General features: G+C 53.1%; 1 protein-coding gene across 1 annotated transcript in view; it reads left to right on the top strand.

Annotated features, from left to right (window-relative positions):
• Window positions 1-13,376, top strand: part of LTBP2 (latent transforming growth factor beta binding protein 2) — a 104,641-nt gene that overhangs the window by 17,399 nt on the left and 73,866 nt on the right. The window contains exon 3 of the mRNA XM_042990125.1: window positions 6,114-6,363. Within this exon, the coding sequence (XP_042846059.1) occupies window positions 6,114-6,363 (250 nt within the window). The remainder of the gene's footprint in view (window positions 1-6,113; window positions 6,364-13,376) is intronic.

Here is a 13,376-nt window from a genome sequence, read left to right as displayed (position 1 = left end):
GACGAGTCCAAGGTCACACAGCAGGGATGTGGCTGAGCCGGGGTCAAACCAAACCCTTCTGACTCCCAGCCTCATGTTCTTTCTGCTACCAAGTAGCTGATCAGAGGCTCAGAGCAGGAGTAAGGCCACACGGCGAGAGCTATTTCCAGAATCCCCCTGGGCCTGCCCATTCTGAGTTTGGTCTCCTCCCAGAGGCAGGGGTTTGTGTGGAAAATCTGAGCAAACCTCAGCTCGACTGTTCTGGAGCGGAGTGAAGGGAGAAGGGGCACAGCCAGAAGATGGGGGTTGGAGGGAACGATGCCTTCTATTTCTTACTTTCAAAGCAATTTCAGGGGTTTTCTTTTTATTCCCCTCTCTTTCGGCATCCTGCTAACTGCACAGAGCTGAACTCCCAAAGTTGAAACTTTCCACATGTCCAATCCTCAGTGAGGAAGAGAGTGCCAGGAGAGTGTGGAAAAGCAAGGGTTCAGGAGAAGCCCAAATTATGAATGGCTAAGGACTGGCATTGGGGAGTGAGCACCGGGGAGGCTGAAACAGCCTTGCTTGCTGGTTGTCTGAGGAAGCTGGCTTCTGGGTGGGGGGCGAGGGGTGCTGGCTGTGCCCTTCGTGGCATCATGATTGACAACCTTTTTACCAATGATCAGTGAATACTCACGAAAGCCATGTACCCCATCCTGGTTAATTTCTCAAGTATAAAGCATGATCTCTGCTCCTGTGGAAAAGTGGGAGAGAGGAGGCTCCAAGAACAAAACATAAAGACTTCCCGGCTGGCCACGGCTGGGAGTTTTCTCTCCTAAAATTCTGGCAAAACTGCATGGAGCTGCCTGCCCCGGGGCCCTTGGCATTTCCTTTTCTGCTTTATGCAGCAGGCCCTGCCATCGGCCGTTCTGACAGGGATGATTTCCTTTCTGATCCTTCAGCTTTGAAACCTGTGTTCATTTGGCAGGAACGTTTTGCTTCAGTCTCCTTTCAACAAAAGGACACATGACCACTCTTGCCGAAGGGTCCCAAACTTCTGGATTTCATGCACCAGTAAAATATCCGAAAACCTCATAGGTACCGAAGTACAGTAGCCAACTTTTCATTTTGCCACGTGAGGATGTTAGAAATACAAACTACCAGGGCACCTGGGTGGCTCAGTCGGTTAAGCGTCCGACTTCGGCTCAGGTCATGATCTCGCGGTCCGTGAGTTCGAGCCCCGCATCAGGCTCTGTGCTGACAGCTCAGAGCCTGGAGCCTGTTTCAGATTCTGTGTCTCCCTCTCTCTCTGACCCTCCCCCGTTCATGCCCTGTCTCTCTCTGTCTCAAAAATAAATAAACGTTAAAAAAAAAAATTTAATAAAAAAAAAAAAGAAATACAAACTACCATTTGCCATCACTTTTAATTTAAAAAGAACATCAAGGGGTACCTCCAGGGTGGCTCAGTTGGTTGAGCGTCCGACTTCAGCTCAGGTCACGATTGCCTGGTTGGTGAGTTCGAGCCCCACATCGGGCTCTCTGCTGTCAGCCTGTCAGTGCAGAACCCGCTTCAAATCTTCTGTGCCCCTCTCTCTGCCCCTTCCTCTGCTTGCGCTCTCTCAAAAATAAACAAACATTTAAAAAATAAATAAATTAAAGGGGCTCCTGGGTGGCTCAGTCGAAGTCGGTGACTTCGGCTCAGGTCATGATTTCACAGTTCATGGGTTCGAGCCCCACGTCGGGTTCTGTGCTGACAGCTCAGAGCCTGGGGCCTGCTTCAGATTCTGTGTCTCCCCCTCTCTCTGCCCCTCCCCCGCTTGCACTCTGAGAAATAAAATGAAAACATTAATAAAAAAATTTTTAAATATACAAATAATAAATAAAGAGAGTACCAAAAAAAAAAGTAGGAAAGACATTATCTCAAAATAAAAGACACTTTTTAAATGGGAAAACAGCATTATAAAAAAACTCGGGGCAACTTTTTTATTTTCTTTATTTTATGGCAGACCAGTAAAAACGGTCATAAGAATGTGCCCTTGACAGATGGGCACTAGGAACCACCACTTTGAACCATTTGGGGGTGACTTTGGGGATTGTGGAGAGAGAAGAGAGGAGTTTCTGCTCCAGTCCCATAAGGCAATGTCACGCTCAGAACAGAAGCGTGACCCCTTTAGTGAGGAGGTCAGGTAGTTCCCTGCATCTTGCTGAAACATGTAAAACAACTCAAGAGAGGGTACAGATCGTGTCAGTGAGAGCTGGCTCAAAACCTCCAAAACCCTGACACCTGGCAAATCTGGGCCTCTGTGCAGTTTCGTAAATGGTTGATCCAGAGAGGTTATCTTCCCCAGCAGGTTTTTTTTCTGCCAACCAACCTGGCTGGCTTGGAAGCCTTTTAGAGCTTTTATTTACCATGGCATTCCATCCGTCCATCCATAAGTGCTGTTTTTATGGTTTCCCTCAACCACCCATTTTCAATAAGCTGTTCATTGTACCAGCCGAGGTTGGCCAACCCGGGTCCTCAGTGAGGACCTAACGCCCTGCCTGGCAAGGGGCTTCTGTGGTTGTGAGAACCCACCCTTGGGCAGAGCTTCCTCCACACGGGAACCAGCTTTGTTGTCTTTGTGCCCCCCCCCCCCCGGCAGCCAGTCTGGCCAAGGGAGGGTGCCCACCAATTGTTGATGGAATAGAGTAGCAAATAAGGCAGAACCAGAAGTGAGTGAATCAAAATAAAAGTGAGACAGGGAGGCCTGCAGGATTTCAGGTCTGGGGTTTCTAGAGTGTGAAAGATCTTATTATTAAAGTCAAGGATGGGCCATCCTGGGGCCCAAGAGGAGAAGGACAGAAGCCAGACTGGTTTTGAAAAGCTGTCTTAAGGCAAGGACTGCCCACTCAGAGGTGGAAGGGAGACTGGGATTGGGACAGGCTGTGTGACACTCCTCTCACCCAGGCCAGGCTTTGGTCACAGCCGGCAGGGAGATGGTCCGAGAGACTAGGCGCCCTGCGGTGTTCATGGGAAAACACTCAGGCCTTCCCTTTTTACTTCCTCTCAAAACTAAAGCAGGGCCAAGACCTGCCCTGGACAAACCTGCTTCCGCAGTGTTCACTGACCTTGGTTTGGCTGCCTGGCTGGTCTCTGGGGTGGTGGTGACGGGGCCTGGTGGGTGGTCAGGTGGGGGCCAAGTCCCCAGAGTGGCAGCCAGGAGATAGGCCCAAATCTTGCCACTGTGGCAGTGTGTGTTTGGGGAAGCGCTCAGGGTCAATCTTCTGACGTGGTCTGTTTATCTGGAGGCCAGGGGCCTTCCAGGAAGTGATGCTGAGGCAGTCAGGAAATGCTCTGGCAACAGGATTCAGCTCATGGTTCGAATCCTGAAGTAAGACCTGTATTTCCCCACTCTCTCCTGAGTAGGCAGATTGCCCTTGACCGACATGATGCCCGATCAACACATCCTTTGTGTCTCTGATCAGCACCACCTCCTCCAGGAAGCCTTCCGTGACTTTCCCTTCTCCTTGCCTCAGCCTGGGTTCGAGGATCTGGCTGACATTTATCACATGACCTATCTCCTGGCTTCTATATGAGACAATACACTTCATGCATGAGAGATTGGTTCTTTCTGCCATAGGCCTCACACCTAGTGAGTCCTCTATGAATGTTCACTGGATGAATGCATGAACTGGTAAACATGGTCCATCATCATCTAAGATTTACTGTGTGGGCTCTGGAGAGGGACAGGGTCCTGAAGTCTCCACCACCTGCAAAGGTGCATTCGGTGGCTGACTTGAAGCCACCAGATCCCTTCATTTCATCAGCAGCTCCAGGTAGAGGTTCAGAAATGGTAGGGAGGAAGCAGTGGGGAGGAAAGAGCCTGGGTTTTGCAGTCAAACAGACCTGGATTGGAATCCTAGATCTACCACTGACTAGCTGGGTGACCTCGGGCAAGTTTTTACCCTCTCTGAGCTTGAGGCCTTCTCTGTGAAATGAGAATCATAATCACCCTTGCTGCAAAGGATTGTTGTTAGGGTTAAATGAGATAGTATATGCAAAGTACTGTGCCTGGCATAGTGTAAACACCCAATAGATAGTAGCTGCCTTAATAAAAAATAATCTGTCATTGGTGCGCGTATACTAGGGCTAAGGATGCAAAGAGGTGTAAGGGACAGCCACAGGACCTGATCACAGGAATCCATGGGGAATTGGGCCACATACGTGAACACCCATCATGCTGACGGCAGCATGCCCACTGAGCGGTGTGCACGGTGAGTGCCAGTCCCAGCTGCTCACAGGAGGGTGCACTAGCTCGAGGCGGTCATCAGGGATGGGGAAGATGCCTTAAGGGAACGGTAGGACTTAGGTTAAGTGGAGAGGAATTGGAAAGAGTTCCAGGGAGAGACCACAGTACACACAGAGGCAGAAAGAAGAGAGAGCCACACCCACAGGCCGGTCTGGCCACCGAGGATTAATTTAGAGGGATTGATTGTTAGAGGGGGATCAGACAGGGGAAGGTGTTCAGTGCTGATCTCTGGAGGCGCCCGGGAGCCAGTGATTGTCTCCGAGAGGGGGGTGGCATGGGCCAAGTGGAATTTTGGAGAGATTTATCCAGACTGGCCCCTCGTGTGGACTCCAGGCCTGTTCTCAGAAAGAAGAGTACAGCTCAGGAAATCCCAGGCTCAGGATCTGTGTCGTGGTGCCTGGTATTTTAATGCACTTAGAATAACTGAGGCCCACGAGGGTCTGCGTGATCTGCCTCTATTTCCCTGACCTTGCATGCTCTCCCCTATCACCAGACCCCAACCTCCCTGGACCTCTGGCACTTTCTCGAAAGTACCCTGCTCCCTCCAGCCCCCAGAGCTTTGGATGTGCCTGGCTGGCTGTCTGCCTGGAAGACCTTGGCCTATCCACCTCCTTTGTATCTGTTGTGGCCGGCTCTTCAGAGAGACCTGTCCTGATCTCCCCATCTAAAGTCACGCATGGGCCACCGCATCGCCCTGTTTAATTGTCTTCACAGCCTGAGATACCGCCCGAAGCAATGTTATGGTACTTTCTTATTTCCTGTTGGTCCCCCCCACTGGAGTGTGGGCTCCACGTAGACAAAGACATTGTCCCCGGTGCCTAGTAGGGGCTCAGCAAATATTTGTTGAGTGAATGAGTGACAGATAGAGGCGACTTTGGGTTTAGAGGATCCAACATGAGCCTAACCATGCTCTCCTGGGTTCTTTTGTGTTCGTGTTCCCCAGGCAGGGCCCCGCATCCCGATGTGTACCTCTGCATGGGACTCTCTCTCCCATGACTGCTAGTCACTGGAGGGGACTCCAGATTTGGCAAGGTGATGAAGGGCAGTGAAAAGTCATGGCTCTGGGGGGCCAGTGGCTGCTGCACAGCACCAGCTCAGAGGAAGGGGCCCCGGTCCAGCCCCACTTTGCCCCCAGGCTGGATCCAGGGCCCAGGAGCCAGAATTCTTTCTGCTTTCGGGCAGGAGTTCTACCACTTGCTAAGGAAGGTGAGGAGCTTGAGAGCAGATGCTTCCCAAAGAGGAAGAAGAGAGACTATCAATGCTGAAGATGTCTTTGAGAGACCCTTAGGATGCCCCCAGCCTCCTCAGTCTGCCCTTCATGTGATTCATGAGGAAATTGGGGCTCAATGAGATCAAGATCACACAGCTCACGGAAGACAGAAAAACCCCAACAACTCAACCTCCCCCTGCCCCTTGACTTTCAGCCCAGTGTTGAGCCCTTTCCCAAGAAAGAAACTCATTCATTCATTCATTGTTTGTTTGTTTGTTTGTTTGTTTATTGAGAATCTATTCTGTGACAGTCTCTATTCCAAGTTCTGGGGCAGCGGAGGGAAGAAAACAAAACATCTGCCCTCTGGGACTTTCAGTCTGGGAGGAGAGACAGACAACCAGAAGTGAGCACAAATGTACCATACAATGTCAAGTGCCTCACACCTTTGGCCATTCGGTGTCTGCTTGGCTGTTCAGAGATGACAGGGGAACCTCACCCTGGGGACCGGAGGGGGGAGGCGGGGACAAATGGGCCCAGGGAGCCTTCTGAGGCCAGAGTCGGGCTCCCTGCTTGAGTGGGGAAGCCCAAGCAGCACCAGCCAGGAAAGTGTCAGGACGTCCGGGCCCCTGCCCTCATCCCTCTCCCTGTCTTCCCAGCTGTGTGCCAGCCGCCCTGCCAGAACCGGGGATCCTGTAGCCGGCCCCAGCTCTGCGTGTGCCGCTCCGGCTTCCGGGGAGCCCGCTGCGAGGAGGTCATTCCTGAGGAGGAATTTGACCCCCAGAACTCGAGGCCAGCGCCCCGGCGCTCAGCCGAGGGGTCACCCAACCCACGCAGGAGCAGTGCAGCCAGAGAAAGCACCACGACACCCAGAACACGCTCACTGGCCTCGCAGCTGCCGCCGGCCAGGTAAGTCCTCAGTGGGACCTCGGGTCCAGGGGCAAGTCTCTCTCTCTCGCTCTCTCTCTCTCTCTCTCTCTCTCTCTCTCTCGGGATATCTTCCTTAGGACTCTTTGGTGAAGACCTCGGTGGGGAAGACCAGAGTTATCCTTCCTTCCCTCCTCCCTGTTCTCTTCCCCTTTCCCTGCCCTGACCAGAGGTGCAGGGAGCAGAAACGTGGGTGTTGGGGTTGGCACAGGCTTTTTCAGGCTGGGGTGGCCAGGAGAGGTGGGAAGTGGAGTCTCTACCCTCCAGTCCTGGGAGAAAGCTGAGGAGGGCATGTACCCAGGCCCTCTTGTTTCGAATCCTGGCGTGGCCGCTTCCTGGCTGCGTGGCCTTAGGCAAGTTATTTACCTCTCTGATTCCTCATCAGTGAGGCGGGGACAATGATGATAATCACAAGCATGGAATGGTTGTAAGGATTAAGTTAGTTAATGTGAAGAAAGTGCTTAAAACAGTGGCTGCCACATAGTAAACTCTTTATAAGTGTTTTCCTCTGGGGCATCTGGGTGGCTCAGTCGATTGAGCATCCAACTTTGGCTCAGGTCATGATCTCACAGTTTGTGAGTTGGAGCCCCAAGTTGGGCTCTGTGCTGACAGCTCTGAGCCTGGAGCCTGCTTCTTCAGATTCTGTGTCTCCTTCTCTCTCTGCCCGTCCCCCACTCACGCTCTGTCTCTCTTTCTCAAAAATAAATAAACAATAAAAAAAAAAATGTTTTCCTCCTCCACCTCCTGCCCTGCCTATGGTCCATGCAGGAAGGACCCCTCTGCCTGAAGAAACCCTTCAGTTCATTCACTGCTCAGCAGTAACCTCTCTCCTTGAAGGGGAAGAAAAGGAGCATGTGGGGTGAGGGGAATGTTCATGGGCAGGATTCCCTGGCCTGCTTACCAGCCAACCTGGCTAGACTTTTTCTAGCTCTGGACAGGAAATCTGAACTCTGTAAACTGGTCCATTTCTAGGGGGCTGTGTTTTCCTTTTGGTTTTCAGGCTCGTTTTTCCATTCGCTTCCTACTTAAGATGTTCTTTCTGAAATGTTGCAACCTTGTCTTGCTGAACTAAGGGGAAAAAGGAGTGGTCCTCTGGGAGGCCAGGAGAACCAGGGAGAGGAGGCTGACCTCAAGATCAGGGCCCCAGCAGAAAAGCTCAGGAGAGAAAGGAAAGGAGCTTGAGATCGTCCAGCAACTCGGAAGGGGGAGGCAACCAGGGTCTCAGTAAGGTAGGGGTCCAGAGCCCCAACCACCCAGGCAGGTAGTTTCCCAGGGCAGCCAGAAGCACAAAGAGCACAAGGCTAGACTCAGGCTGAGGTCTAGGCAGATCCAAATCAAAACCAGAAGAGCCAGACCCTTTGGCCAAGGCCTTGGGATGCGGGGGCAGAGAGAAGGGCAGAGCTAGTGGCCAGGTAGACAACATAGGAAGCAGAGTGAATGACCTGGGATTGGCTGTGAGCAGGTGGACAGGGCCTGAGCCTTGTTATGGTTGGTCCCAGCTGTTGATGCAAGGTAGGTGGGCCTGGTGTGAAGGCATCTGGAAGAACACCAGAGGTACAAGCTCCAGAGTCAGCCCAGAGCAGGATGGGAGTAGAGTCCTTCCAGCCTGGAATTCACCAGCAAGCTCTCTTCTGGCTTGCAGGGCTCGTTCGTTTTATAATGCACGGAATCCCTGTTGTTACGCACGAGCGGGGATGGGGGATAGTTGCCATGCTGTCCGTTGTACTCTGGCGTCAGAGCTGTTCAACATCCCCTGCCCCATCTTGCCAGCCCATCCCGCCCCTGCTATTCAAGGCCCAGTCCCACTTTCTCCAAAAGGCCCTCTGATCACTTCCGCCCAGCTCTCTGACCCCCTGCAACGCATCCCTTGTGCATCTGTGCCCTTTGTCTGCAATCAGACTGTGTGGCCTGGGCCCTGGAAGGCAGTGACTCCGTCTCTCCTTCTTTGGATCTCCCGCAAAGCTCCTCCCACAGTCCTCACTTACAGAAAATGCTCAGTCCACATTTGCTTCACTGGGTCCAAACTGAAGAGTCACCTAGAAAGCGTCCACCCAGCATTGGCTCCTCGCCTTGTACCTGGAACCAACACACCAGCCCCTGTGCTGCTCTGAGTACAGGAAGAGGTGAGGCTCTGTGCTTCCGGGTGGAGCACCTCACACTCTCCCTCGGGACAGTCCGTTCATCTGCTCACCGGACCAGAAGCTCCCTGAGAGTAGGGACTGTGTCCTGCTCTCTTATGGATGTGTCCTTGGTACCCAATACTATGCTTGGCTCGCTGTAGGTGCTCAACTTATGTGAGCGAAATGAATCGACGGATGAGGCCCAGTGCTGGGGAGAGGAGGAGGCTGGGTTACACGAGCCTTCCGTCCCCCAGCAAAGGATCCATGTGTGCGAGAGGCCGTGGAGGGCGAGGGCCCACAGTGAGGTCAATGGCCCACGGCAGGGACGTCCTCTTCGAGCCTCACAGCCTCCCTGGCCAGGGGCTACCGTGTGGTCGTGAATGAGCTACAGCCTCCAGGCCGGCCCAGTCTCTCTGTCTCTGCCCCGGGACCTCAGTGCCATGAAATCTGGGAAAGTCCGAGTGGCCCGCTGTCGGCCCAGCTGTGTTTTGCTTTGAGAGGCCAAATCCCGCTTGCCTGGTGGTGTCAGACATTTCCTGTGAGCTTGGCTAGGTTCCCCAAGCAGCCTTTGGCCTCTTTCCTGATGGCAACTTGCACAGGCCCTTGGTGTCCAGATAGAGGGACTGGCATGAAGCAGGGGGCACTCTAGAAGTGAGAGGGGGGCCCAAAATATCTGGGGAGGGGAGACACTGCAAGGATTGGTGATGTCCGGGAAACCCCCTTCAGGAAAACACCAGACAGAGGCCAAGAGACGTGTGTTCCCGAAGGAAGTCGAAAGGGAGGGGCCAGGAGCGTCTAGGGCAGCAGCAGCAGCAGCTCGCCCTATGCAGAGGCAGATATGGATGGAGGTCGTCCAGCTGTGGCCTGGGCCGGCTGCAGGGGCCTGGAGACTCCCTCCGAGACCCAGGTCCGAGACCTTCCCCAAGACTGGTCAGAGGGCCTGCCCCACCTGGGGAGCAGGAGCCAGGCAGCTGGGGACAGGCCTGAAGAGGTGGGGCAGGGGTGGTTACAACCACCTGGGACAGACCAGCCAGCCATGGAAGAGCGCTTTACATCCACGCTTCTCAGGCTGCAACGGGCAGGTGCACCACCTGGGAACTTTGTTAACAAGCAGCTGCTGATGCTGCAGGTCTGGGGAAAGCAGCTCTAACGTGGCCTCAGGTGATGCTGATGCCGCTGGTCCATGGACCACACCTTGAATAGTGAGGGTCCAGCCTGGGCTTTGGGCTCAGACAATCCTGGGGAGTCCAATTCTGGGTTTACGACTCACCAGCTGTGTGACATTAGGCAAGAATCCTAAGTAATCTGAGTCAATAGTCCCCACCTGATAGGATTGCAGAAAGGACGAAATGAGACCGTGTATGCAGAGCACTTAGTAGAGTGCCTGAGAGTTAGTCCTCAGTGTAGGTTAGCCATCAGCAGGCTGGTTCTTTCTGCTGTGGGGACGTGGGTGGCAAAGAGCAGACAGAACGTGGGGTGCATGCATGTGTGCATAGACCTGCTCTGGGGAGCAGCCAGAGGCCCAGGCCAGCCTCAGAGGAGCCGGGACCAGCAGATCCCACAGCAGCACCCATAGTGGGTTTGGCTGGCTTGTTTCTTCCACCGGGACCGTCCTTATGGTAAGGAGGGGAGCCCTATGGGAGGGGGGGCTGAGCGAGGTGTCACATTTCTCAGAATGGGAGGCACCTCCATTGGGTTTGCTCCTTAGCCTGACCCAAGGACCTAGAAGCTGGGCTCTGGGGACATTCTAAGCAGTCTTGCTCACTCCTTGGGCAACAACAGGCCTGGAGGACAGTGCTAAGTGGGGGTCGGGCAGGGGGAGAGGTCTGGGAAGCTGTGGGCCCCATGGTAGTGGCTGTCCATTGGCTGCTCCCCCAGAAGGCAGCTAGAGTTCGCCTTCTTTTTACTAACCCGGTCTCTCTCTGTCTCTCTGTCTCTCTCTCCTGGATCTCCTGTCCACACACCCCACGTCTTAATCCACCGTGTTAGTTTCTTACGGCTGCCATAACAGATTGTCACAAGCCAGCAGCTTAACACAATGCAGATGCGTTATCCTACAGCTCTATAAGTCAAATATCTGACTCCGGTCTCACCAGGCTAAAGTCAAGGTGTCAGCGGGCTCAGTTCCTAGAGGCTCTAGGGGAAAATCCATTTCCTTGCTCATTCGGGTTGTTGGCAGAATTTAGTTCCTTGCAGTTGTGGGACTGAAGTCTCTGTTTCTTGCTATCTGTCACTTGAGGGCCGTTTTTAGCATATAGAAGCCATTTACACTCTTTGGCTTGTGGCCACCTTCCTATCTTACAAACCAGCAATGGCACGTGAACTCTTCACGTTTTGAATCTCCCCTCTACCTCCCTCTTTGGCTGACTCTTTCTCACTGATTTGTCTGCTACCTTCCTCCACGTTTAAACACTGGGCCCCCCTGGGTAATCCAGCTGTTTTGTCAGCTGATTAGCAACCTTAATTCCATCTGCTACCATGATTTCTCTTTGCCATTTAGTTGTTTTTTTTTTTAATTTTAATTTCAGTGTAGTTAACGTACAGTGTTATATGGGTGTCATTCCTTTTGTCATTTAATGTAACGTATTCAAAAGTGTAACGCTAGGGGACAAAGATCATGGGGGCCAACCAAACCCACCCACTGCAACCCATTCCAGCTGGGACCCTCCATCTGAAGTGCAACAACTCCTCTTTTCAAGGGCTTGCCACAGGGCAGCCCTACACGATTTGGCCCCCAAAACCTTTCTGACATCTCTGATGTCAGGTTTGACCATCCATTACTCTCATTCACTCTGCTTCTGTCGCATTGGCCAACTGGTGTTTCCTCAAATATGCCAGAGGTGCACCTACCTCAGGGCCTTTGCACTTGCTATCCCCCCACCCTCTTGGGATACCGTGTTAATATTTCCTAGAGTGGCCATGACAAATTACTACAAACTTTGTGGCTTAAAACAACAGAAATTTATTCTCTTCCAGTTCAACAGGGCAGAAATCCAAAGTCAAGATGTCAGTAGGGTTGTTCCTTCTGAGAGAGAATCTGTTCCATGCCTCTCTTCTAGCATCTGGTGGCTCCCATCAATCCTTGGGGTCCCTTGGCTTATAGCTGCCTCATACTAATTTCTGCCTCTGTTACCACATGGCCTGATCTGTGTGTGTGTGTGTGTGTGTGTGTGTGTGTGTGTGTATGTGTGTGTGTGTGTGTGTGGTGTCCTTCTTATAAGGACACCAGTCATTGAATTTAGGGTGTGCCCTAATCCAGTATAATCTCGTCTAAACCTAACTGATTACGTCTGCACAGACCCCATATCCAAATAAGGTCACAATTATGGGATGAGGGTTAGGACTTCAGCACATTTGGTGAGGGGTACAATTCAAACCACATCAAACACTCCTTCTAGATCCTCACATGGCTCGCTTCCTCCCCCTTCAGCCCTTCTCTTCTCAGTGGGGTCCTCTGTTCACCTGATTTAAACCTGCACACTCCCTAACCCTCCCTCCCTACCCCAACCCCAGAGATTTTGCTCCACTGCACTAATGTCTTCTGTGTTTTACTTATTTGTTTGGCTTATTGTTTTTCTTATCCCGGTAAAAAGGCCAGGTCCAGGAGGGCAGGGGGCTTTATCTGCGTTCTTGCTGCCACACCTCCAGCACCCGAACACAACTGGCCCAGAATGGGGATAGGTGAACACGTGCTGAGGGACAGGCTCAGGTCTCCACCCAGTCATCTCATGTACCCGTCACAGCTCTGTGCCGTTCTGTTGACGAAGCTCAGAGAGGTGAGGTCACCGGTCTGCACTCCCCCAGCCTGGCCTGAGATGCGGGCCTGTGACCGGCCTCTCCAGGCTTCTGCCTGTGGGAGAGGGAGGAAGGGCAGGTACCAGCCAGCCCCTGCTGAAGGCCCAGCCTCAGTGGTGAGAACTAGGCCACTGAGCACGTGTGGGTGCATGTGGTTGGTTGTAGGACTCGCCTCCTCAGGGCAGGACCCTCGAATTGTTCAGCCCCCACCTCTCTACCTGGGCCCCCTTTGGCACTTCCTGACCTGTGACCTTTAACCTCCTGGTGCTGAGACTGCACCCACAGGCTTCCCATGGGAGTGCTTCCCCCTTCACTCCCAGGCCTTGCCTGGGCCTCCTCTGGTGGGTGCAGGGTCTCAGCTCCCAAGGGGTGCTCTCTGCCCAAGTAGATCACTGCACCAGGAGCCACCGCAGGGGAGACCCGGGCTCCCTGCCTGGGGGCAAAGGCAGCACCCGCTGCCTGACAGAACGGCAAAGAGGAGACCGATGACCCAGAACCAGAAACTAGGTAGCTGGGGTGAGGGCAGCTGGGAACGGAAGGAGCCGAGCAGGTGCGAGGAAGCAGCCAACGTGTGTCTCAGGGGAGAGCTGGGTTTTGGAGCCAGGCCGAATTTAAACCCTGGTGCCCTCACAAACTAGTTATGCAAGTCACTTTACTTCACTGCAGCTCAGTTTCTTTGGCTCTGAAATGGGAAAACTGATGCTCATCTCATAGGAGGGTTGAGAAAATCCATTGAAATAATGTATGTGGAGGGATTGGTGGGGTGCCTGGCACACGGGAGGTCCAATAAATAACCTTATCTATGACAAATCAGTGTGACACATCCCACTTGCCAGGATGGGCTTTCCTCCACCCCACTGTCCAGACTTACAGATAGGGAAACGGAGGCACGACAAAGCTTGGCAGCTGGGTTAGGGGTCTGTTCTGGAACCCAGGAGATCCTGACTCTGGGCCACTCTGAAGGTTGCCAGGGTCCCCTGAGCCTGCCTGCTGCTCCAGTCACCTCCCACCCACTCCCCTCCTCTGCTCTGGGCTCTGACAAGCTGTCACATGCCCTCTGCTGGCTCCTTTGGGCGACAT

Source organism: Panthera tigris, chromosome B3 (assembly GCF_018350195.1).
Source record: "Panthera tigris isolate Pti1 chromosome B3, P.tigris_Pti1_mat1.1, whole genome shotgun sequence".
NCBI lineage: Eukaryota > Metazoa > Chordata > Mammalia > Carnivora > Felidae > Panthera > Panthera tigris.
Note: the sequence above shows the minus strand (reverse complement) of the source record. Positions and strands in the feature narration are given on the sequence as shown.